The sequence below is a fragment of the Labeo rohita genome, chromosome 12 (genome assembly GCF_022985175.1).
Source record: "Labeo rohita strain BAU-BD-2019 chromosome 12, IGBB_LRoh.1.0, whole genome shotgun sequence".
NCBI lineage: Eukaryota > Metazoa > Chordata > Actinopteri > Cypriniformes > Cyprinidae > Labeo > Labeo rohita.
The window spans coordinates 7,646,361-7,669,949 of record NC_066880.1 but is presented as its reverse complement, the minus strand read 5'-3'; the positions used below and the strand labels follow the sequence as shown (position 1 = coordinate 7,669,949).

Here is a 23,589-nt window from a genome sequence, read left to right as displayed (position 1 = left end):
TCCATTGTATGCATTTCCACAGCACTGTTGTGGCACTGTTTGTCTTCCAAAATTGTCTTCTTTATCTTATATAATGACTGTGCACTGTATTGTTGGGAATCAGCAATTCAAGACCATTGTGAAAGTAATTAATGATCATTTATTGTTCAGTCAGAGGAATGTTTCTCCATCTCTTTATAAGTGGTCCAATGAAAACCCAGCAGTAAGTGTTCCGCAGGCCTTTGCCCTTCCCGGCTGCTGCGTGTCACACACTGCTTACTTATCATAACTAATGAGCCGTGTTAAACTTTTATTTGTGAAGCTGTTGCAAAGTGCTTATTTTAGTTACTTTCTTGTTCAAGTCTATAAATAATACAGACTATTTATAGGCGATACGTGGTGCATGAGCTGTCCGGCCTCTGTTTACCTTTCAGCCTAATTTGAGGCGATGCTTGGACAGCGCTGCATCCAACCACAAGGTGGAGGGCTGGAGACTTCACTTTCTGAGGAAAACCTCCTGGGACCCAGCAAATTTTATTCACTGTAGTAGACATATGTTTTTTGTTAATATCTCAGAGACCATACATGCCACTGTTTTGAGTCCTGGTCTGTTTTGAAGAGGACATCCTGAACTTTTTTGTCATGCCAAATTATTAGATGTGGTCAGTGTGATAACATCAGTGTGCGGTTTAACAATTGTAAAACGTGACTATATATAACAACAGTAATTTATTGAAATAATATTTTATGAGGATTCTCCAAAAAGTGGTTTAATGTAACATCGTATAAATATTAAGATAAATACATTTATATTAAAATATGATGTAAATATTTCAGAATTGCTTGGTTGCAACAGGGGAGGTCTTTCAACAGTCATACATTGGACAATGAATTCTAAATACTCATTTATCAACCGTTAGATTGTCCTAAGGCGAATTTGATGCATGCTGTGTAAATATTGAAAATTGCCACTGGGGCTCTGTTTCCAAAAGATTTTATTAGTTGTTTGGATGGAAAGGTTAACCACTTTGCAAAATAAGGTGGAACAGTGCTCTGCACTTACTCAGCTAATGCCAAAGAGACACACTGACTGACCACAGTTTGGTCCGGTTAACGTCACTGTCATTATAATTGATCCATTTCCTCTTATGTAGGTTGAAGGTTTGGGTTCATAATTCAATCAAGGAAGTCCTTTTTTACATCTCTGGATATCAAAGAACCTTCAAGGTCATAGAAGAAGAGTCTGTAATGTCCATCAAATCTGTAGTAGTTCTGTGATATCAGTGATATAAAGTGATGCTGAGTTTGTGCAAGGCTGCTGAATGCCACGTAGAATATATACAACATAAATAAAATACTAATTAAACAAAACTTATATATTATTTTGAATATAGTGCTCTAATTGGATTATCATTAAAGTCAAAAGTGCAGACAGGGCTTTAATGTGATATTCCATATACTGTTGTGTTAAAAGGGACTTTTAAGATCTTCCTGCTAACTTACAGCACACCCTTGTCTAAATCTAACTATAAGTGCGCTATTTCATACAATAGGGATGCCCTTTGAGGAAGCCCTTTTTCAAAGTGCTATAGCAGAGTCAGGATGCATCAGGGCCGCTGTTATAGCTCGTGTTCTTGGACAGCGCTGCTTGTGGATGCTTTTTCTGCCTCAAAACTATTCCCATTAACCAATTCCACAGCTGCCGTTGGAGATCTTATGTGGAGTGGTTTGTGTTTTGGCTGTTGAGAGTACTTCTTTAGGTCATACTCCTCTGCGCTTAATTCTGGGACCAGGACTTTAACTGTGTGGTTGAACAGGGCGTAGTCCACTCTGTAGTTCCTGCGGGTGACCCTGATCATCTCCTGAAACTGCTGGCCCCACAGAATCTCACTTGGCATGTAGGATGTGCGTGTCTGGTGTAGGATGCCCGTACAGTCGTCTGTGTAGGTGAAAGAGACCACCAGCTCAAAGCTCTCCTTCCTCAGGTCCTTCAAGCTCACCTTGTATAGAGGACTGTCAGGGGTGATTTTATGGACTATGGTTGTTGGGGTGGCCAGGATGATGTTGTTCTCTTCAATGTTGAGATATTTGTATGTAACGTTAACTTTTCCTGTGCTGTGTGCCAGGTGCCGTACCAGCTGTGCATGAGCCGTACCTTCTACCATGTGGTTTCTTCTGAAGTCCCCGACCCGCCATGACAGGCATAGGTGACCGTCTCGTAAGCTGATCACCGCACAATTGCTGAATCCAACAGTTTGGGCTCTCTTGCGGGCGGATGCCATCTTGGCGACTGCTATGCCGATGACAAACGTGTCAATGAAGACGCTGATGACATCTTGGATGGTAACTACAATGATAGCTATCATGCAATTCTCAGACATTCCCCGAAAACCATAACCAATGGTGGTCTGGGTCTCTAATGAGAATAGAAAAGCAGCGGTAAAACTTCGAACCTCATAAACACACGGCTCATTGTTGGGGTCTTTCATATCGCCGTGGGTCAATGCGATGATCCAGAACAAAATTCCAAAAAAGAGCCATGATAAAATGTAGGAGAGGGCAAATGTCAAGAGCATGACCCTCCAGCGGATCTCCACCAGGGTGGTGAAGATGTCAGTGACCCAGAGAAGCCACTGCTCTGGAACGTGCCGCATAACCATGTTGCAGCTTCCATCTTTTTTCACGTATCGTTTCTTTTTGGAGTAATAGTCGTTCTCTGTAAGCACACTGGAAATTTCGTCACTGCACTTCACTCCAGAATACTGTACCGTGCCCGAGTTCATGCTGCCTCAGTCTAGAGAAGAGAGAAATTCATAGTCAGATTCACAGATACCTGTAATACTGCACTATATATATAGACAAACTGATTTTTACACAAGATATAAACTCACAATTGAGTATTAAAGCAGAATTGCGTGATATAAACTCGCAATTGTGAGTTATAAAATCAGAATTGCATGATATAAACTCACAATTCTGACTTTTTTCTCCGAATTGTGAGATATAAACTCGCAATTGTGAGAAATAAAGTCCAGTTTTGAGGGGGGAAAATGAGAAGTTCTCACAACTATGAGTTTATATCTCCCAATTCTGAGAATGCCAGAATTGCGAGTTTGTATCACACAATTCTTAGAAAAAAGTCATAATTGCGAGATTTAAACTTGCAATTGCGAGAAAGAAAGTCAGAATTGTGAGGGAAAAAAGTTGCACTTGACCCTTTGCAAAAACCCGCCTTCCTTTACTGTAACTGTTGCTGTGTCTGATGAAAAAATATCGCTCACACACTATGTTCTCAGTGTAAAGTGAAAAATACATTGCGGAGCAAAGAGGAAACTGACAACACGCCAACAAACAAGACAGAGCAGGTTACTTCTGGTATGAAACAAGGTCTCAGCCTTGTCATTTTTTAAGAAATTCAAACAATAAATACCGTTTTGTGGCTCGTAAATGTGTTGTGACAGATTATCTTATTAAATCAATGGACATGTGAACTGATTGTCTTTTCTTCTTTAATTAATGCACAAAAAAAGATTAATTAACATCAGAACGTATTTTATTTCAACCACGGAAGACGTCAATACACACAATTTTCCAGTTTAAGTCACCAAAGTTAATCTACTCTCCTGTCTGATTTGTTTGTCGGACAGAATGGCAGATTCTGCGTTATGGTTGGTCAGATCGCCTGTCAGTCAAGCTGTTTGCGAACAGTCGTTTTTATTTTTATTCAGTGGCAGAAATGGGCTTCCATAGAAGTGGGCTACAACTTCATTGTTTTAAATGTAATAGTAATTCTGAACATGTGGTCAGTTTCATTTACAGCCAACTTGAGGAACTAGATGTCTACACAGTTGTAGAACAGGTTTGACAGACATCGATTAAATTATTTTTTGTGGCTGACCAGAGAAATGGTGAGCAGCAAACTTTTTTTTTGTCATGAGATCATGAGAAAACAACTTTTGTTATGCTGAGAGAGAAAAAAAATAAAGCCTGACCCCTCAGGGTGTCTATAAATCTCATCACAAATGATAAATCAATATACAAGAACATTAAGGATATTGACAGAAATCCTAATGATGCCTTTGGAGGATTTGCCAGTGGTTTAGATGTATGATAAGTCTTGCAGTGCTTACACAAAACACAGTTACACATGGTTTGATGGTTGCTGGGTGCACTTGGTGAACTGTTTCTTTGGAGAGTTTTATTTACGCTAAACACATTCTTGCTTGTGACAGTAACTGTTATGGTGGCATTTGTATTGTAATGTTGTATTCAATGTTTGTTCATGTAAATCCGTGTTGTGTATGCAACTGAAAGTTCAAGGGATTTTGATGAGGGTTGCTGACAGGTAAAAATATCTGTCAGAAGTCATTTCATACATGCTGTATATATTTTGTGAAATAGTTTAATTTTTCAAATGGTTGATGGAAGGTTGTCTTTTTTGTTTGTTTTGGTTTATTAGTAAACACTGTCATATTATCTCGTAAAATGTGGCTGGAAATTGGTTGTTTTTGTTGATACAAGAAGTAAAACGTAATGCCCGCAGTGCGGTATTGTGTTTTTTAGTACATTGCTGCTAAATGTAGTAATTGCAATCCTTTACGAGAACATATTTTGTAAACACCACCATACTTTGTCTCTTGGTCAAGTGCCACGGGTTGTGTTAGGGCCAACTTTAGGCTGTTTTAGGCTGGTGTGGAACAAGAAAAGGGTTGCGGTCAGTGGCTTGGCCATTTTATGGAAATGACTTAACACAAGCTTAATTTGGGGTCACCATATGGAATGCTGGACCAAAACAGGACCGGATCTATTGACATAATCCACATGGTCCCCTGCTGGAGTATCTAAAATCCTGGTGCCAGACAGAGAACGGAAAGGAATAATCTCACTGAGATAATTAAATCTGGCTTTACGGCTTGGGCTGGGTGTTAAAGGAGAAGTCCACTTCCAAAACAAAGATTAACATATAATGTACTCACCCCCTTGTCATTCAAGATGTTCATGTCTTTCTTTCTTCAGTCGTAAAGAAATTATGTTTTTTGAGGAAAACATTTCAGAATTGTCTCCATATAATGAACTGATATGGTGCCCCGATTTTGAACTTCCAAAATGCAGTTTAAATGCGGCTTCAAACGATCCCACATGCGGTTGTAAATGATCCCAGCCGAGAAAGAATCTAGCAAAACGATCGGTTATTTTCCTAAAAATTATACAATTTATATACTTTTTAATGTCAGATGCTCGTCTTGTCTTACTCTGCCTGGACTGTTTTTGTTCCTGTTCATGATGTCAAAAACCTCCCATCTCATGTTCTCCCTCAACTTCAAAATCACCCCATTATCGCTGTTTTACCTTTTTTGTTAAGGGTGTTTGATCATCTTTTTGTGTTCACTTTGCAAAGACTGGGTCGGTACTTCTGCAGTGATGTAGGATGATTTTTATATGATTTTTGAAGTTGAGGGAGAAAGTACGATTGGAATCTTTTCGACATACCCTAAATGTCTTGAGCCAGAATACACAGAGCAAGACAAGACGAGCGTTTGAGATTAAAAAGTATTTAAATTGTATTTTTTTAAAAATGAAAATAACCATTTCACTAGATAAGACCGTTCGTTTACAACCGCTTTAAGCCGCAATTAAACCGCATTTTGTAAGGTCAAAATCAGGGCACCATAGCAGTCCATTATATAGAGAAAAATGCTGAAAGGTTTTCCTCAAAAAACATAATTTCTTATGACTAAAAAAAAAAAAAGAAAGTCAAACATCTTGGATGACAAGGGGGTGAGTACATTATATGTGAATCTTTGTTTTGGAAGTGGACTTCTCCTTTAAATACATACTATTGTATGCTTGTAGTTCTATAGGACAGCAGCCGACAGATGCCTTCCCCTCTCGTCTCAAGTCGAGACATGTTACTCTATATTTTCCCTATTATGAAATACTAGCTATAACTTATTTAAATGTTTGCACAGAATTTAGTTATGCAAACAGATGTGCTGGAACAGGTCTAGACACTTTCATGGCCTGTGTAACGGTAGACAGTTCTGTCTGTTTTTGAACGTCATTTGTGTCAACGTTAAACAGAAACACTATGTTGTGGACTTTCCCTTCTTAAGCAGGATGATGTACAGGCTTTTGTTTGCAGTTTTACGCACGAGAGCAAACGCGAACACCCGTGAATATAAAACACACATATTACTTTTATGAATGGGAGGCAGTGTAAATACATATTTGCTGGTAATAACTTTGCCCATGGTAAAAACTTAACCACATGTTTTCTCACTCGCTTTCATTCAGACACACTCGCACGCTTAACCACATAGACGCATCACAAAAATTATGAAATTTTCCACACCACAATAATAGGAACGTCTGTGTTTAACATGGAACAGATTGCGAAGAAATACTTATAATTACTCCTCACGCACTTGGTGTTCCGTGACTTAGCATAATTTCCTGACATCTTTGATTTAAATGTGTCCCTGTCCTTTATCGAAGGATGTACTTCCAGCTGAGCATTGGAAACAGCCTCCATCCAAATGAACACACTATTTTAGATGAGGAATTCAGTTTCCATTGTCACTTTCTTGTGTGGTGTGTACATTTCCAAGGATAAAACAAATTATTGAAACGCTTGCATGTTCCCTTGAAAGTATTGTTGTCTGGGGGCCATGTGACCTTCAACTCATTTTTGTACTGTTCTTTTAATTTGCATTTACCGTCAGTGAAAAAAATCTTGCCGATCAATGGAATTATCTTACTTGTGTTTGTCTCATTTATGAACACTGATTACATGTAACCAACGAATAGGCCATACTTTGGGAATAATAGAAAGAATCAAATCCAGTGGTGAATTTTTTGTCAGAACTTTATTCATGTGTTTCATCAGAATTTGTGTCGGATGTTGGTTTGACTGGTACGTTTTGGCTTCCCGGTTCTATTTTAAGATGGCAATCTGGGAATGTTTATCATTGGTAATTCTTTTTTTTTTTCAGAGTTCCCTTTGCCCAGTGTCAATACAGTTTATCATAATAGATTGGTTGCCTGGAGATGCAAACCTCATTGCAACAAACCATTGTGTGGGATTCTTAGAAATGCAACCGCATTGTGTAGCAGTTGTGCATAGAGAAATCTAATATCTTCAATTCTCTATTGCCTTTTTTAGTATGTCTCCCTTGATAAGTTTGGCTTTGGTTGCTGAGCAATTCTTACATGCTTTTAAACGTAATTTACTGTAAGCAGTGAGTGTAATTTTAATCTGATGCAATTCAGTCATCATTAAATGTGTTGTCTCACCTACACTAATATTGTAATTTGTAATTATGAAGCTTTCAATAAGACTCTTCAGAAAAAGATTCTTCAGGAGTTTAGAATTTTAAATTTGAAATGACATGAAATAATTTCAAACTTATGTGGCATGAATGTGACCCTGGACCAAAAAAACAGTCATAAGGGTCAATTTGAATAATAAATAAGCTGAATAAATAAGATTTCCATTGATGTATGGTTTGTTAGGATAGGACAATGTTCAGCCGAGATACAACTATTTGAAAATCTGGAATTTGAGGGTGCAAAAAAATCAAAATATTGAGAAATATGAAGTTCTTAGTAATGCATATTACTAATCAAAAATAGGAAGGAAATTTACAAAATATCTTCATGAAACATGGTCTTTACTTAATATCCTAATTTTGGCATAAAAGAAAAATGTATAATTTTGACCTATACAATGTATTATTGGCTATTGCTACAAATATACCCATTCTACTTATGACTGATTTTGTGGTCCAGGGTCACAAATTAATGCATTTTGCATGTCATTTTCAAACAACAACAACAAAAAGCTTTGGGTTATTTTATCAATATATATATGTACTGTTATTATTATATGTAATAATGTGCTTTACCTCAGAAACACATTTTTCAGCTGATACCAATACCTCTTATTTCAATCCCTGACCTCCAGCCACCTCCATTCTGGTATGTACTGTAACGCCCACTTTTCATGATATAATCAGTTCCTAATGGATAACATAAAGTCTTGCCCTACAACTTTTTTTCTTGCTGAATATCCACTTTCACTCACAAATACTTCAGATTACAGAAGCACAATGAGTTTTGTATGGCACTTCACAGTACCAACTTTTAGCTTTTAAGTTAGAAGGTCTGGAAATCTGTTTAGCTGTTCATCATTTAAACTGAATTGTTTTCTTACTGCAGGGTGAGTGGGCTCAGCCAGAATAGCAAGAAACTGTTATCTGGGTGGAGTCCTGTGCTTTTTTTCCTCTAATAACCATTAAAGGAAGCATCTCTGAACTGCAACACCCTGAGAAGGTAAAAGAAAAGAGAATCGAAGCTTCCCATTGGGAGAACCTTTGGCAGTAGACTAATCTTTTACTGCCAAACCACTGTGAGCATCTTCTCCACTTATTGCTACCTCCACCCAGCCATACTGGGCTGCAGGTTCCACTAAGCTAACTGGCTGAACTGGTGTCCATTTCCTCTGGACACAGAGCCATGCATGTTTTTGCCTGATTATGGATTGATATTTCTGTAATCGTCTGAAATAGTCAAAGTATCATCCAATTATCTTCTCTCGTGGACTGTTGGATACAAACAGAACAGGCCCTGTGGTTTTGTCTGCAATATTTGTGTGAAAAAACAACACAGACTGCCTTATGTTACTGTTACAACTGTGCAAACTCAATTTCCGCTATTTATTTACTATTATAGTTATTGCTTCAGTACTTAAATGTGAAGCGTGTAATGTCTGTGCATCATTCTCCTATAGTTTTCTCAGCAAACTTCAAATTTCACAGCATAATTTTGCAGTCTTGCTCCAAAAGAGTGACATTTTGTAGCCATTGTGCATGTGCGACCACCAAAACAGGTTAAAATTTATGATTTAGATTTTTCAGTGTAGATTTGACCAAACTGCTAACCATAAAGCTTTGATTGTGTTGAGCCATGAGGTTATTTGATAGTAAACTTAAAAGCATGACTACTGACCTGTGAGTTTTAAACTTTGTAGAGCATTAGATTGGCTCACAAAGCAGTCTCTGTATCATGAACATTCCAGATTACACATATCATCAATTCCCTTCATGCCCAATATTTCTCAGTGACAATCATCATGCGTAAACCCTGTAATGTGTCCCACAAAGAATGTTTGTGAAGACGTTTACAATGGTCTCTTTAGATAGCTCAGTTAAAACTGGGTGACTCATGGGTGATTTTTCACAGTTTAGGGCCCTAAAATAGTTCACCTCAAACAATCTGTTGTCATGAGCCCACCCTAATGTCTTTTTCAACCTGCATGACTTTCTTTCTTCTGCAGAATATAAAAGGAACAATTCTGAAGAATGCACTGGTTAATTTTCTCATTTTCTGTGCTCCTTTTGCATCCTTTTTTAGACTTGAAAGCTTAAGTTCAGTGTAATTGCATTCAAATGGCCATGTAATGACACAGGGATGAGTAAATAATGACATTTTCATTTTTAGGTGAACTATTTCTTTAATGCACAGTCACGTAATTTCATATAGTGATAAATCAGTTTGTGGTTCCTGAGGAAACAAAACCAGCTTCTCAAAAACTGCATCTTGTGCTTGCATAAACATTTTCTCGATTTACTGTACAGGCCACTTTTTGTGTCAAACACTGTGAATGGAAAGTCACCCAAAAATGAAAATTCTGTCATTAATTACTCACCCTCATGTTGTTCCAAACCCGTAACACCTTTGTTCAGATATTTTTGATGACATTCAAGATAATCTTGCAATCTGAATCAAGTAATTGTTTTTGTATTCTTTGCACACAAAAACTATTCTTGTAGCTTCATAAAATTAAGGTCAACTACTGATCTCACAAGGACTGTTTTAACAGTATCCTTACTATGTTTCTTGTCCTTAAGCATGATAATCGCTCTTGGATTTCATCAAAAATATCTTAATTTGTGTTCTGAAGATGAACAAAGGTCTTACGGGTTCATAACAACATGAGGGTGAGTAATTCATGACAGAATTTTCATTTTTGGGTGAACTAACCCTTTAAACGAATTGCATACTAAATTCTGCTCTGTCCTTCAGATGATCGTCTCTCAAGACCAACACTGGTACCAGATCATGTGGTCAGGTAAAGGATGCCAATCTTTTATCAAATCATTGTGGCACAAGTAAGTTTCTTTGAAAGCTAAACTTGTCCCTTCTTTGCTTTGTTTATTGTTTTGACCTGACCGACACAGTAATTCAGAGATAAATTTCATTGTGTACTAAATAGTGATATGCTGCCTGCATCAATGATAGTGTGTCTGCGAACTATTTTTGACTATCAGGGAGCACATTGCTCTGGGTTTAGACGGATAGAGGCCCAGTCAATATCATCGCTGAAGAATACTTGTCTAAAGAATTCAGAACTGCAATTTCTTACAAACTGCGGTTGTGTCTTTTACTCCTTTCGGATTGATTCTTTCACTCACAATCAGCTAATGGGAAGGTCGTATGCATAAACTGCTCATGTGGGACATATGGCAATGTTCTGAATGTCAGAGTCCCAGTACAGCTTACCTCTGCTATGTTTCCTGCACTGCTCGAGGGCTTTACAAGACCATTACATGCCCACTTAAAGCAAATAACGTCCATGCAGATACACAGTGTTCAGTCGCACGAAACCACCCGGTATGTGGGGAGCAGAACTTCTTTGCCCTAGGCCCTGTCTCACCCATAATGACCTTCAATTTCTTGGTTCCCAGCAAGTTAGAGGCACTTTATTTGGCTAAAGTTTTACCCCGTTCCATCACAAGCTCCTGTGAATCAAAGCAGCAGACTGTGTTGAGCAAAGTTTAATGTTACGTAAATGTTACGTTTTTAATCTGTGCAAAGATCTTGGAAGATGGCACATGCAGGTCACAGGTGTGGTGCATTTAATTTGATTTAATTTAATTTCTTTATTTTTGCTAAAATTAAAGAGGAATTGAGACGAGGACTAAGCTGTCACCTTGTAAGGACTTTTCCGCATTACGATACGCTTAAAGTGCTACTTTATTACTAACATGAGTACTGTGTTAGCCAAGCTCCGTTAATCTTTGCCCTGAAGCACACATCGAAAACAGAGATGTTGACATTTTTAATGTCCCTGGAATACGTGACAACAGCACTTTGTAAGTTTAAGATTAATAGAAACAAATTAGCAGGGGGTATTTATGCAACGTTGAGTTTTATGCTGTGTCAGCTGTTTAGATGTTCCAAGAAAATTCCCTACAAGTTGAACAGCATGCATTATCGCTCGTAACGAATTCTTAATGGCTCATACATCACTAATTATGTTCGACAAATAATATTAATATATTCATTTATAACATACTGTATAAAAATGCAGTAGATGGAAAAAACACTTTTAACAGCCGTCTGTTTTTGCACTTGTGGGTCATTTGAGTCCATTGTTTTCTTAGATTACAGCATGTTCTCTCAAACACCTTTTGCGCTCTCATTTAAAGCTTGAGACTTGTCCTCCCTAAAGCAGCTCGAGTGTCACCCATATCCTGACTCAGCCCTTCCTCTAACGCCTTAAAAACTTAGCAGAATAGGTTTATCGCTTTTCACATGCCTCTTTTCCGATCTGTGTCTGACAGCGACAGGAAACAAGGAATAGCATTCACTTTTGGGGGGAGGACTTGGGAGGCGGATGACTGGTCTTTAGGACTAGATTCAAATTGCTGCCCACCTCATGTCCTTAAAAAACACCCATGCAACCAACACTTAATACTTTTGATCTGTTCTCAATGTAATTACAGTCATTTTACCTCTTGTAAATTTGTCATTGTTTTTACAAATACTCTTATTTCTTCTCACAGGTCAGCTGTGATTTGCCATTTCTGGTGAAAAAATAAACAGACTGAGAATGCGGATGGTGCCTACCTGCTTTGTGTCTGTTGCTGTTGCTGTGAGAGTGTGACGTGCTTTGAAGTTTCCACCTGAGTGCAGGACTGCACACAAACTGCACTGGCTATAGAGGCTGGATTGGGTAAGTGTGTGTGATAGAGAACCAGCCCACCTGTACCTATGCTCAAGAGAAATTCACATGCGCTCTGTGAGTGTGTGACAAGCTTAAAGCCATAGCGACAATGTCTGTCAAGTGATTTCTTTAAGAGCTTAAGACATTTAGTCCAAATAATGATACATTTTTGCATGTTTATCATATTGTAGTTAACACATGTACACTTCAGCATTTGTACTGTCAGGATAGACAAATTATTTTGAAATTCAAATTTCAAATGTAAAACGCAAGTTGCGCACACCTTCTTTTAAGCAAAATTTCTTAAGGAACATTCACATCAAGGATGAAAACTGTCTATAATTTTACCACAGCTATAATGATAATGACACAGAGGAACAATATCATTGGAAACGCTTTCAGAATTTTTTTTCTAGCTGGTGAACAATAAAAACATTGACAGCCAATCAGAATCCATCCAACTTTAGAGAGCTCGAGTATTTAAAGTAGCAGACGACACAATTGCAACATGCGCTTAAAATAAACAAGACGTTATTGTCTATTGGTGTGGGTGCTAATATAGTTAATATAGTTATTATTCTTCGTTTGAACGGCTCTTAATGGCTGGGGATTATTAGGAAAATGGATTGATTAAATTTTGGTCTGTTCCTCACATATCATATTGCTTGATTGCATTTGGAATTAGGTTGTGTAAATTAATTGTTGATGCTTTTTTGTTCTTTTTGGTGCTTTTTGGCATATAAATCATCATGCAATTTTTGCTGTGTGTTAAAAAGCACTGTTGATCTTACATAACATATAGAAGAACAAAAATCATGAATGACATGAGGGTGAGTAACTTCTGATCATTTTTTGGGTGAGCTGTTCCTTTAATCCAGTGTAAACATACGTGTCAGTACAAACAAGCAACTCATATTTGATTTGGGTAGGCACAAATGCAAGTAACAAAAATGGCCTAAAGTAAAATAAAACCTGTAACGTGCTCCCGGGAGTGAGGACATGTTGTCACAGTAAACACAGACAGCATATACCTGAACAGCTTTGTAGTCTTGAGTTACAGCTAATTCATCACAATGGTACAATGGCTGATCTGACATTCTTTACCCAGCTATTAAAAAACTGCTTTAAAGCCACTCAAAAACTAAGCAAGTCTGAAAGAGTATGAAAAAAAACACGACTTGCAGGGAATGTTGTTCATCTGTCAAGTGCTCTGATAGAGGCTAAAGAGTTTACAGATACGGAGGAGAGTAAACTTTATCTCTCCAGTTCTCTCAAAAACACCTCAAAGTAAGTCAAAAGGGTCTCTCTAGGCCACATGGCTTTGTTTTGTTCATGTCCACTTTTTGTAAGAAGCAGAGCCTTTTTCAAATGTCCTATATATACAGGATCATTATGTCACTTTCATGCTTGAGCTTAAGAAATAGGTTAGCTTGACTTATAAACAGTTTGGACAGGTTGCTGATGTTGTGTGCCTACAGGCACACTTAATGAAATGGAAACAGGAGATTACTGTTCGTGCCACCGGAACTTTTCCATGCTGGCACAAATAAAAATGATCTTTAAAATTATCAGTAGTGTAATTATAAATGTACATGTACTGTAGTTGTGTACTCATATTAAGATTTTTACAAATGCACCTCTTGGATACAATTATTAAAGGGATAGTTAACCCAATAATGAAAATTGTGTTATTAAATGAAAACTCCACTTCCAGAACAACAATTTACAAATAATTTACTCACCCCCCTGTCATCCAAGATGTTCATGTCTTTCTGTCTTCAGTCGTAAAGAAATTATGTTTTTTGAGGAAAGCATTTCAGGATTTTTCTCCATATAATGGACTTCATTAGTGCCCTGATTTTATCCAAAATGTAGTTTAAATGCAGATTCAAATGGCTCTAAACGATCCCAGCTGAGGAAGAAGGGTCTTATCTAGCGAAATGATCTGTCATTTTTTTTTTAATAAAAAATTTATATACTTTTTAAGCACAAAAGCTAGTGTACCACAGGCTTTGGGATGTGCGTCCGTGATGCTACGAATTAGTAATGGGTCGTTCTTGAATGATTCTTTCATTTTGAACGAACCTTTAATGTGACTAGGGAAGAACGAGTCATCTCGGGGTGTGATTCGTTCATTAGTGCATGCGCAACATCCTAGTAGGTTCTGTACTGGAATTAGTTCAAATGTTTCGAGTCTTCGGGTTTTTCGAGTTGTTCGTTCATCTTATGGGGCTGTCACATGATGAACGAACGACTCAAACCCGAAAACTTGTCAGATAAGAGGTGAGGTGAAGTAATCATAGACTAAAGACCCAGGTAAACAATGAATTAATTCTTTTCTGTTTCTTATAGCATTATAGTTTTGTCTTGTTTGCACTGTGATCAACATTTGTGTAAGCAGTAGATGTGTTAGGGAAGTAACACGTAACATTTTAATTATATTTTGCTAAAATTTAACGAAATGACTCGAAAAAATATTCGTTCATTTTGCTGATCGAGACTCAAAATCCGAGTTGGTAAAATGATCCGAACTTCCCATCACTACTACGAATCACGTGTAAGTTCATTGTCTGTGTACTGAGTATGGCGAAAAACTCCATCTTATTTTCTCCTACAACTTGAGAGGAGGACATCGTTGTACCTTTTTGTTTGTAAACAGTGTTTACTGGGAAAACGCATCCCAGAGCCTGTGCTACATAAACTTTAGTGCTTAAAAAGTATTTAAAAATTATTTTCAGAAAAAAAAAAAAAAAAAAAAAAAAAAAAAAAGACCCTTCTTCCTTGGCTGGGATGATTTAGAACATTCTTGAGACTCTTTAACATCGTCTTTCTCCATCTTACTCTTCACCACTTCTGCTTTATCTTTTCTTTATTCTTTTCTATCTTTATGGAGTAGGTTGAACTGATATCAAGGTCCTGGATATGCACATGCTTTCAATGAAACAAAATTGAATTAACCCAATAATTCGTGAGTTTCCTCGGCTTTATGTTTCCCCTTCTGACCCAAGACACAAAGCAGCCCCTGTTGGTGTTAATTAAGCCTTTTAACTTTGCTTAAAGAGATAGTTCACCCCAAAATGAATATCTTGTCATTAATTACTCACCCTCATTTCGTTACAAACCCATAAGACCTTTGTTTATCTTCAGAACACAAGTTAAGATATTTTTGATGAAATCTGAAAGCTTTCTGACACTGCATAGACAGTGACATCAGTGGTTCAACCTTAATTTTATAAAGCTACGAAAATAATTTTTGTGCACAAAGAAAACCTAAATAACGACTTTCAGCAATTTCTTTGTGGTCAGTCTCCGCTGCCATTCATGTAGTACCATGATGCATGCATGTGATGTATTGTGGTACTTTTATGAATGATGGCGTTTCTGTTATATATGCAGGGACAGAAAGCTCTCGAATTTAATAGAAACTTGTGTTCTGAAGATGAACGATCTTACGGATTTGGAACGACATAAGGGTGAGTAATTAATGACAGTATTTTAAAGGGGTCCTATTATGCTCTTTTACAAAGTCTTGATTTGTTTTGGGGGTGTACTAGAACATGCTTTCATGCTTGGTGGTTTGAAGAATGCATTATTTTTAACATAAATTACATTATTACAATACATTTCTTCCAGCCTGGCACAAATGGCTCGATTAGGTTTAATGAAGGCCCGCCTTCCGAAAAACGAAATGTGTTGTGATTGGTTAGCCATCCCACTGCGTTGTGATTGGCAAACAGCTTAGATGGTGTTTCAGTACTGCCACGCCCCTTGTCAAAGAAGCAAGTTCTGTGTACAACTGTTAGCAAAGTGATTCTTACATTTTAAATATGGATATGTTTCTTACAAAAACGCATCGATTCGCTACAGGAGGCCTTTATTAACCCCATGGAGCCATGTGAGGCACTTTTTATTATAGATGGATGCATAGTATTGGACTTGTTTTGGACTGATGAAGAGAAACACCCGTCTATGCCGTTCTAAAGCTTGGGAGTGCCAGGATAAATTCTAATATAATTCTGATTGCATTCGTCTGAAAGAAGGAAGTTATATACACCTAGTATGCATGGTTACATGCTTAGTTTCAACAATCCAAATTGCCGTAGGTGGGATTTAATTTGATGATATTCTAATGGGCTGCGTTGTGACATCATTGCATGCGGAAAACAAACTCTGTAGTCCAAAGGAGCCGTTCGTTGTAGTTCTTGAAAAGATTTAAAAAAAAAAAAAAAGCATAATAGCACCCGTTTAATTTTTATTCCGTATCAAACAACGTTTTTGGAATGCAGTCAGGATGTTACGGTTAGTTTTTTAATCCCCTCAAAGTGTATTTGAATCTGACACTGTGTACAATAGTTTTCTGTGATATTTGCTCTGTGACCATGGTACGCATATAATGATATGGTGCTTCTTTCATTCTCCTAAGGTCTTTAAATGCCTGTGCGTGCGTATGAGTAAGTGTGTGCATGTCTGTCGATCTATTCAAGGTATTTGGTGTCCAATGGTTCAGAAAGCATCCCCCGTTTAAATGTCTTCCTTCAAGCAAAGCAGTAAACAAACAAACAAACGATTGTACCACTGCAGGGACCCTGTGGGCCACCCTGTCTACAGAACACTCTGCTAGTGTGAGCCCTGCTTCACTGTGGGTCATTAGCTTGTCTCACATGTGAACTATTATGAGAAACACAGATGACCTGAAACAGACTTATTTATGCCTGCGCTTCTAGAGAAGGACCTTACATAATTCCTAGTGCAGCAGTCCAAGTAGGCTAATGTTTTCATTCAGATTTCAAATGACACCGTACAAAGAAATTGTAAATGGTTGGGAATGCAGTGTGCAATTAAACCAAAAGGTGTGGCTTTTTGCCTTTATCAGGTCTATTGGTTTATCGGTCCATGCACGTTCTTCTTCTTGTTTGTATTAACATCAAGATAGGTAAATGATGATGGAATTTTCACTTTTTTGTTGAACTATTTTTAAAAATATGCTGCAAATATCAGCACTTAATGACGTTGATTTCTGAGAGTGGTATATGCCGTCTGTGTATCTGGCTGTGGATTTGTCTAGGCACGCCTGTTTCATTCGAAGTCTGACATTTGCATCTCAGTTTCATAAGCATTCACATGTCAGTGGTGATGAGGCTGTATATTGATGCTAATCTGATAGAGCACAGCGAGGGGAAATAGCCACTTTTCCCTGGCCCTTTTTCACCCAACCTCAGCCCTGCCCCGACCGCTTGGCTCCACACACGTTTCCATCTCAGACCTGCTTTTTCCATGTTATATTTCAGATTTAGCCCTTTTGCTCTTTGTACTATCTTTCCTTCTGTCCTTTATTCTGTCATTCCTCTGCCCGAAATCCACATGATTACGTTTCCTGGTGACCGAGTTAAATGGCACAAGGACAACAGTGAAAATGAAAGGTCTTCATAAAGATGTCATTAGCCTGTCAGACATTTTTGCCTCTGTATTTTAGATCCAACAGAACCTCATGGCTATGGTCACGTAGTGACCTGTTGTCGAGACAAGTACTTGTAACTTTGGTCTTGACTTGTATAAATATTTTTAAAGTCTATGATAAAGTGAAACTGGGACACTTTATCAGTCGCTTTTCATGTAAAATAAACAAACCTGCCGTTTGTGGGCAAAACAGTTGCGTGTTGTGTATGGCCTACTTCTTCGTCTTTAAAAAAGGCTATGTAGTCGGCGCCAATAGCCTTACGGTTAGTGCGCCAACATACAGTACAACAGCACTCACAGCGACCCGAGTTCGAATCCCGGCTAATGATCCTTTGCCAATCCCACTCCCCTCTCTCTTCACCCAATGCTTTCCTGTCTACTCTACACTGTCCTGTCCAAATAAAGGCATAAAAAGCCCATAAATAAATCTTAAAAAAAAAAAAAAAGAGAAGAAGGATATGTAGCACACTACACATACTTTTGTGAACCCTCTTATCTACTTGTGACCCTGGACCGCAAAACCAGGCGTAGGTAGCATGGGTATATTTGTAGCAATAGTCAAAAATACATTGTATGGGTTAAAATGATAGCCAAAAATCATCAGGATATTAAGTAAGGATCATGTTCCGTGAAGATATTTTGTAAATTTTCTACCGTAAATATATCAAAACCTAATTTTTGATTAGTAATATGCTTTGCTAAGTGCATAATTTGGACAACATTAAAGGCAATTTTCTCACTATTTAGAGTTTTTTGCCCCCTCAGATTCTAGATTTTCAAATAGTTGTATCTCAGCCAAATATTGTCGTAACAAACCATACATCAATGGAAAGCTTATTTATTCCGCTTTCATATGATGTATAAATCTCAATTTAAAAAAATTTACCCTTATGACTGGTTTTCTGGTCCAGCGTCGTATTTGCATATCTCTCACCCATTCAAGCCTGCTCTGGTAGTTCGTTGTATCTCCAGTTGGCACTAATGACTCATAAAACCTTGACAAAAGGGTTTCTATAATGGCCCTGTCCTAAATTCTGATGTGTTCTTGTTGATTCTGATAGCGTCCATTTACCTCATTTACTATGGGAACATAACCTAATTGTTATACTTGAGCCAGGCTGATAATTTTAAATATTAGTTTTCAGGTTGTTTCTACATTGCTATCTAAAAGGACTGCTCTAATGGGTGATTTTTGTATTACTGTAAAAAAGGTTGCAAATGCATCTGTAAATGGGACATGCTCATGGTCAAAGTTATGTTAATTGCATGAGGCTGATGGATCTAATAATATTTATGAAATAAAAGCATGTTATTTATTTATTTTGTGCTTTTGAGAGTTCTAGTCTTCTAGTCATGTTGTGATAATTATAGTAAATAAATTAGTTTTTTTTCCTGTCACCATATTTTTATGGCAATATTTTGTTCACTTTCCCCAGCTACTGTAGATCTATTTATCTTGACAGGTTACACTGATTTAATTTCAGATTAATTCAACTCATTAAAATAAATGGCATTTAAATGTTTCATACACTTAATTGGATTATATGGTCAATAATTCAAGCAGTGCCACAACCTCTAATATCACGTTCTGTCTTGTTTATTTTATTCTGTATTATTTTGACAGTAATGTGCTTTTGCAAAGCTTCAGTAAATGAGGCAGGAACTTGCTTTGTAGAAATATGTTTTCAGTCTAGATAATGTGACAGTTTTACATCCTCTCTCACTACTGTGCCTTCAAAACATCTTAAAAGACCAAAAAGAAAAGAGAAAGCTGGAAAGGAAAAGTGTACAACATATTTAAAAAATTAGCGTGTGGCATTCAATATGGCACCTGCAGCAGTTCCAGTAGTAAAAATCCCATTTATTTTCTCCATAGAGAAATAGATTTCTAGCAATAAACCACAGGCTGTAAATCTTTCAAAATAAAGATCCAGTGTTGTTAAAAAAATATGCTTCTGCAGAAGTCATATTTAATTCCCAAATTACTAGTGAAGTCTTACAACACCCAAAATCCTGAAGTGAGATTGAATCATTGCAGTCAATATTCATTATTCAAGATTGTTTCAGGGCTTATAACTCATTGAAGCTGTTTAATGAGCAGACATGGAAACACTGGCCACTAGCGCCAACAAATGGCATAGCAAAAATAATGATCGCTTTCAGACAGGTTCCCCAAACACTTGGTCCGGATGGGACGCTCAACTAAACAGCGCAATTATTTGGAAGAGCCACCGTGTTTATACTTTTCAGAGGAGATCAGTCAACTAACGGCTTACTTATAACAGTCTCTGGGATATTTTTATACTCTTAATGTCTATGGAGAAAATGAAAGGGAATAAATACTTCTGTAAACCCAGGCTGCTGAAAAAAAATTGAATGGTTGCTGTTATGTTCTATTGTCATTATATAATATTTCACCATGGTGAAAATATGATGGACCGATGATTCAAACTATGCATACAGTTTGATGCATGTCAATGGAATTCTTTCTGTCCATCTGTTGTTTTAATGCTCTTCTCAAATTTGTTTCTTTGATTGAAATCCCCTCAGTGTTTGTGTACTAACAGCCCTCGACATGAGTCATATCAAATGACTGTCTTTTTGTGTCTTTCAAACATTCTCTGTCTTTCTCTCTCCACTCTTACAAACACACACGCTCACAAACCCGCACATATTTGTCACACATAGCTTTGGAAAATCTGCTGGAGTTTATTTGCAGATAGAAACAGAGGAGAAGAATAGTCATGTAAATGTTTCCAGCAATTGAGCTTTTCCACGCTTTTCCATTGCTTTAGCGTTCGACTCGAAACCTTCATTGTAATACCTCATTGAGCTCCAAGTGAAAGATAATGTGGTATGCTTTTGATTATTAACACTTTGAACTTTGACCTTTGATGGTTGTGATTGCATTTATTTTATACATAATGTACACAAAATGTATGTAGCTCATGTTAATTGCACACTTCGCGACACAATTGTCCATGTTAATATCTCCCTTCGAGGAGCATATGTTGCATTTTTGTATTCTGCCTTCTTTTTGTTGATGATAAAATTGTCATTTTAGCATGAACTATTCTTAAAGGGGTCATCGGATGCAAACTTCACTTTTACATGTTGTTTGAACATTAATATGTGTTGGTAGTGTATGTACAAATCTACCCTATAATGATAAAAATCCATGCAGTGGTTTTTAATTAATCCGTAAAAATAATATCCCCTTTTTCAAATCGAGCCATTCTCAGATGCCTGTCGGTGTGGCATCACACTGACAGAGGCCGCTCCCACGATAGTTGATTGACATGAGCGTCTTACCTCAGACCAGCTGTAACAGTCCCACCTGCATTGTTTTGATGCCAGAGCAGGGATGTAAGTTAGACAAGAATATCTCAGAAAAAGGGTGTTGTCTTCCACCATTGAGAATTTTTAACCAAAGTATATTACAGACTTTTCATTAAGACCCTAATCATATCGACTTGTGGAAAATAGCCATCCGATGACCCCTTTAAATAGCACGATTATTATTTTCCAGATTATATTAAAGGTGATCTATTATGCCCCTTTTTACAAGATGTAAAATAAGTGTCTGAGGTCCCCAGAATGTGTATGTGAAGTTTTAGCTCAAAATACCTCACAGATCATTTTTTATAGGTTGTTAAAATCGCTACTGTTAGGGTATGAGCCAAGAAAGCATTGTTTTTGTGTTTGTCCCTTTAAATGCAAATGAGCTGGTGCTCCCAGCCCTCTTTTCAGAAGAGGGCGGAGCTGCAAAAGCCAGCAAAATCAAAACAAGACAATCTCACACACTGAAAATGTTAGAAACTCTCAGTAGCTATGTTCAGCCTCATATGTGATGCGATCTGGGAAAACCCGTCAGATGACGCGCTGGGACTTTTTCAGGAAATTCGAAAAATAGGTTGAATGTCAGTGTTATTCTGTAACATCTTGTCTGTCATCTCTGAAAAAATCTTGGCAAAATACACTTGTTAAGTGCAGAAAAATAGTGATATATTGCAGCAAGCAGAAATGGAGCGGCTCAGATGGAGGGAGTCTATGGAGACTCCTGTGTTCATTGGTGCATCCTAACATTGTATATCTCCAGCAGCTACAGCAATAAAACAGTAATGGTGGACTGCTGCTTCTCATTCAGAGCTGTGTCTATGCTAATAGGGCAGATATCGTCACAAATGGACTGCTCCCTACAATGATGTGTACGTAGGGAGAAATCTGGAATTGCATGTTCAGAGAGACTGTTTATGATTTATTGGGTGGATTTTTATCATTATAGGCTAATTCATGCGGCCACACAACTGTGTTAAAACACCTTATAAAAGTGATTTTTGCATAATAGGTCCCCTTTAAGGCAGAGATTGATTTTTTTCTCCTACAGTTTACAACACTTAATGGGGAAAAAACGCATGGTGAGGCTTCAGGATGGAGTCGATAGGAAAGAATAAAAGAGACAACTAAGAAAGACCCCCTATTATTGATTACAGCTGGAGAGGAATACTTAAGATGGGGTAATGTTGAGTTTGGATTTGGTTGTTCTGGATAGAAATTCATTGTCATTCAAAAGATAAAGCTATTCTCTTTCCCTCTCTCTGTATTATTAGAGTCCATAAAGACAGCGATGAGAGATCTCTGGCTAACCTTCTGTCGACTCCAGCGCTCCAGAGAGAGAAAGTGAGTGAGTACAGTGAGAGTTCCTGTCGATGTCATTGGTGTTCACTGGGCTAGTCTGGGTGGAGACTGGACGTTTGGGCTCCTGACAATCTGTCCTGGGATGAACTGGGAGACTTAGTGGACAGGAGTCAGGACCGACACACACACACGTACACACAGGGAGAGAGACACTGATGGAGTATGTGAATGAGGAGGAAATCAGCTGTTTAGGAGAAACAAGAGCTCAGCCAAGACTCACCGCACTGTCTGGCAGAGTCCTCCTCCTCATCGCTCCATCGTTTTCATTTTCAATTACGCTCTACCCTGGTCCATCATTTTCCTGTTTTCTCTGTCTGTCGGACGGGCCAAATCAAATCCCACTCTTCTTGCTGGTGCTGTTTATCCTGGTCTCCGCAGGGAAAATTGACTTGACTCGGGGCCACTGAGGAGATGTTATCTTTTTTCCGCTGACATTTTCGATCTCAAATCACATCATACTCATTATTTGATCTAGAGGGTTGACTTCATAATAATTGGGTTTTGAGGCACGTGATCCTGTAGCACTTGCAGTAAACACTAGGCGATATTGACACAATCTATCACCAAACAAGGCTTGTTCACACAAACCGACTTGCAGCGTGCAAATATCTGAGCAGAGAAGAATATTTCTGATAGCTTTCTACCAAACACCCTCACGCTCTTTCTTGCAGGGTCAAATGTGATTACTTCAGAGCACTGTCAGAAAGGCCTCTGGCAGTGTAGTACACACTGCAACAAACACCAGCGCGCAAACGCGCACTGGCCGACAGTGACGCTGGTCCCTACAGCTGGGTCTCCAGCACGGAGTCGTACACAGTGGTCCACCTGTGACAATAAACACTGTGATTACCTCCTAGAGCCTACTGACGCCATCTAATATACTCAAGAGATCATCGCAAGGACAGGGTGACCATTCCATCCGTCTCTCTCTCGCCACATCTCTGTGACCCATTCCCACCGCTTCCCCTCAGCAGAACAGAGGAGCCTCAAGGGAAGTACACTGGCTCGATTCCCACAGCATTTTCCATCACTGAGACCAGGAGGTGAGCACCTGTGATGCAATTACAACAGCATTTGTGCAATTGTGTTCATTTATATATATATTTTTCCTAGATTTTCTCCTAAAATTGCATTAAGGTAGGCCAAAAATAAAAACCTCCCAACAATAACGGTGATGTCACCTGCAGACATCTCTACAATAATGGCCGCTCTCCAAGTTTTGCGCTGACGAGATTAAATTTGACAAAATTTTTTAAACAACAATTCTGCCAAGTGTTTAAATAATTTTTAGTGGCCAATCTTTTTGTTCTTCTAGCTAAGAATCTTTGGCAAACCATAGAGCTGTATGGTGAAAACTTGGCACGCCAATTAAGGATAGAGTGACCAAATGTCCCAATAAAATCAAGACAGTGCTTATTATATAACTGCTTTCCCGTATCTGGAGTTAA

At 38.0% G+C, this 23,589-nt stretch overlaps 1 protein-coding gene and 1 long non-coding RNA gene across 2 annotated transcripts; one reads left to right on the top strand and one right to left on the bottom strand.

Annotated features, from left to right (window-relative positions):
• Positions 1-53: 53 nt before the first annotated feature.
• Positions 54-11,996, bottom strand: kcnj16a (potassium inwardly rectifying channel subfamily J member 16a). Its single transcript, XM_051124195.1, has 2 exons — positions 11,890-11,996; positions 54-2,773 (listed from the first exon to the last, which is right to left on the bottom strand). Exon 2 carries the CDS (start codon positions 2,760-2,762, stop codon positions 1,599-1,601), a length of 1,164 nt encoding a protein of 387 aa, XP_050980152.1. The 5' UTR covers positions 2,763-2,773; positions 11,890-11,996; the 3' UTR covers positions 54-1,598.
• LOC127174021 (uncharacterized) lies at positions 11,863-22,192 on the top strand. Its single transcript, XR_007828837.1, has 3 exons — positions 11,863-11,995; positions 21,831-21,960; positions 22,054-22,192. It is a non-coding gene; the product is annotated as an uncharacterized LOC127174021 (long non-coding RNA).
• Positions 22,193-23,589: the final 1,397 nt, after the last annotated feature.

Excerpts from the sequence above, each read along its gene's own strand:
- kcnj16a (XM_051124195.1), bottom strand. The coding sequence starts at position 2,762 with ATGAACTCGGGCACGGTACAGTATTCTGGAGTGAAGTGCAGTGACGAA.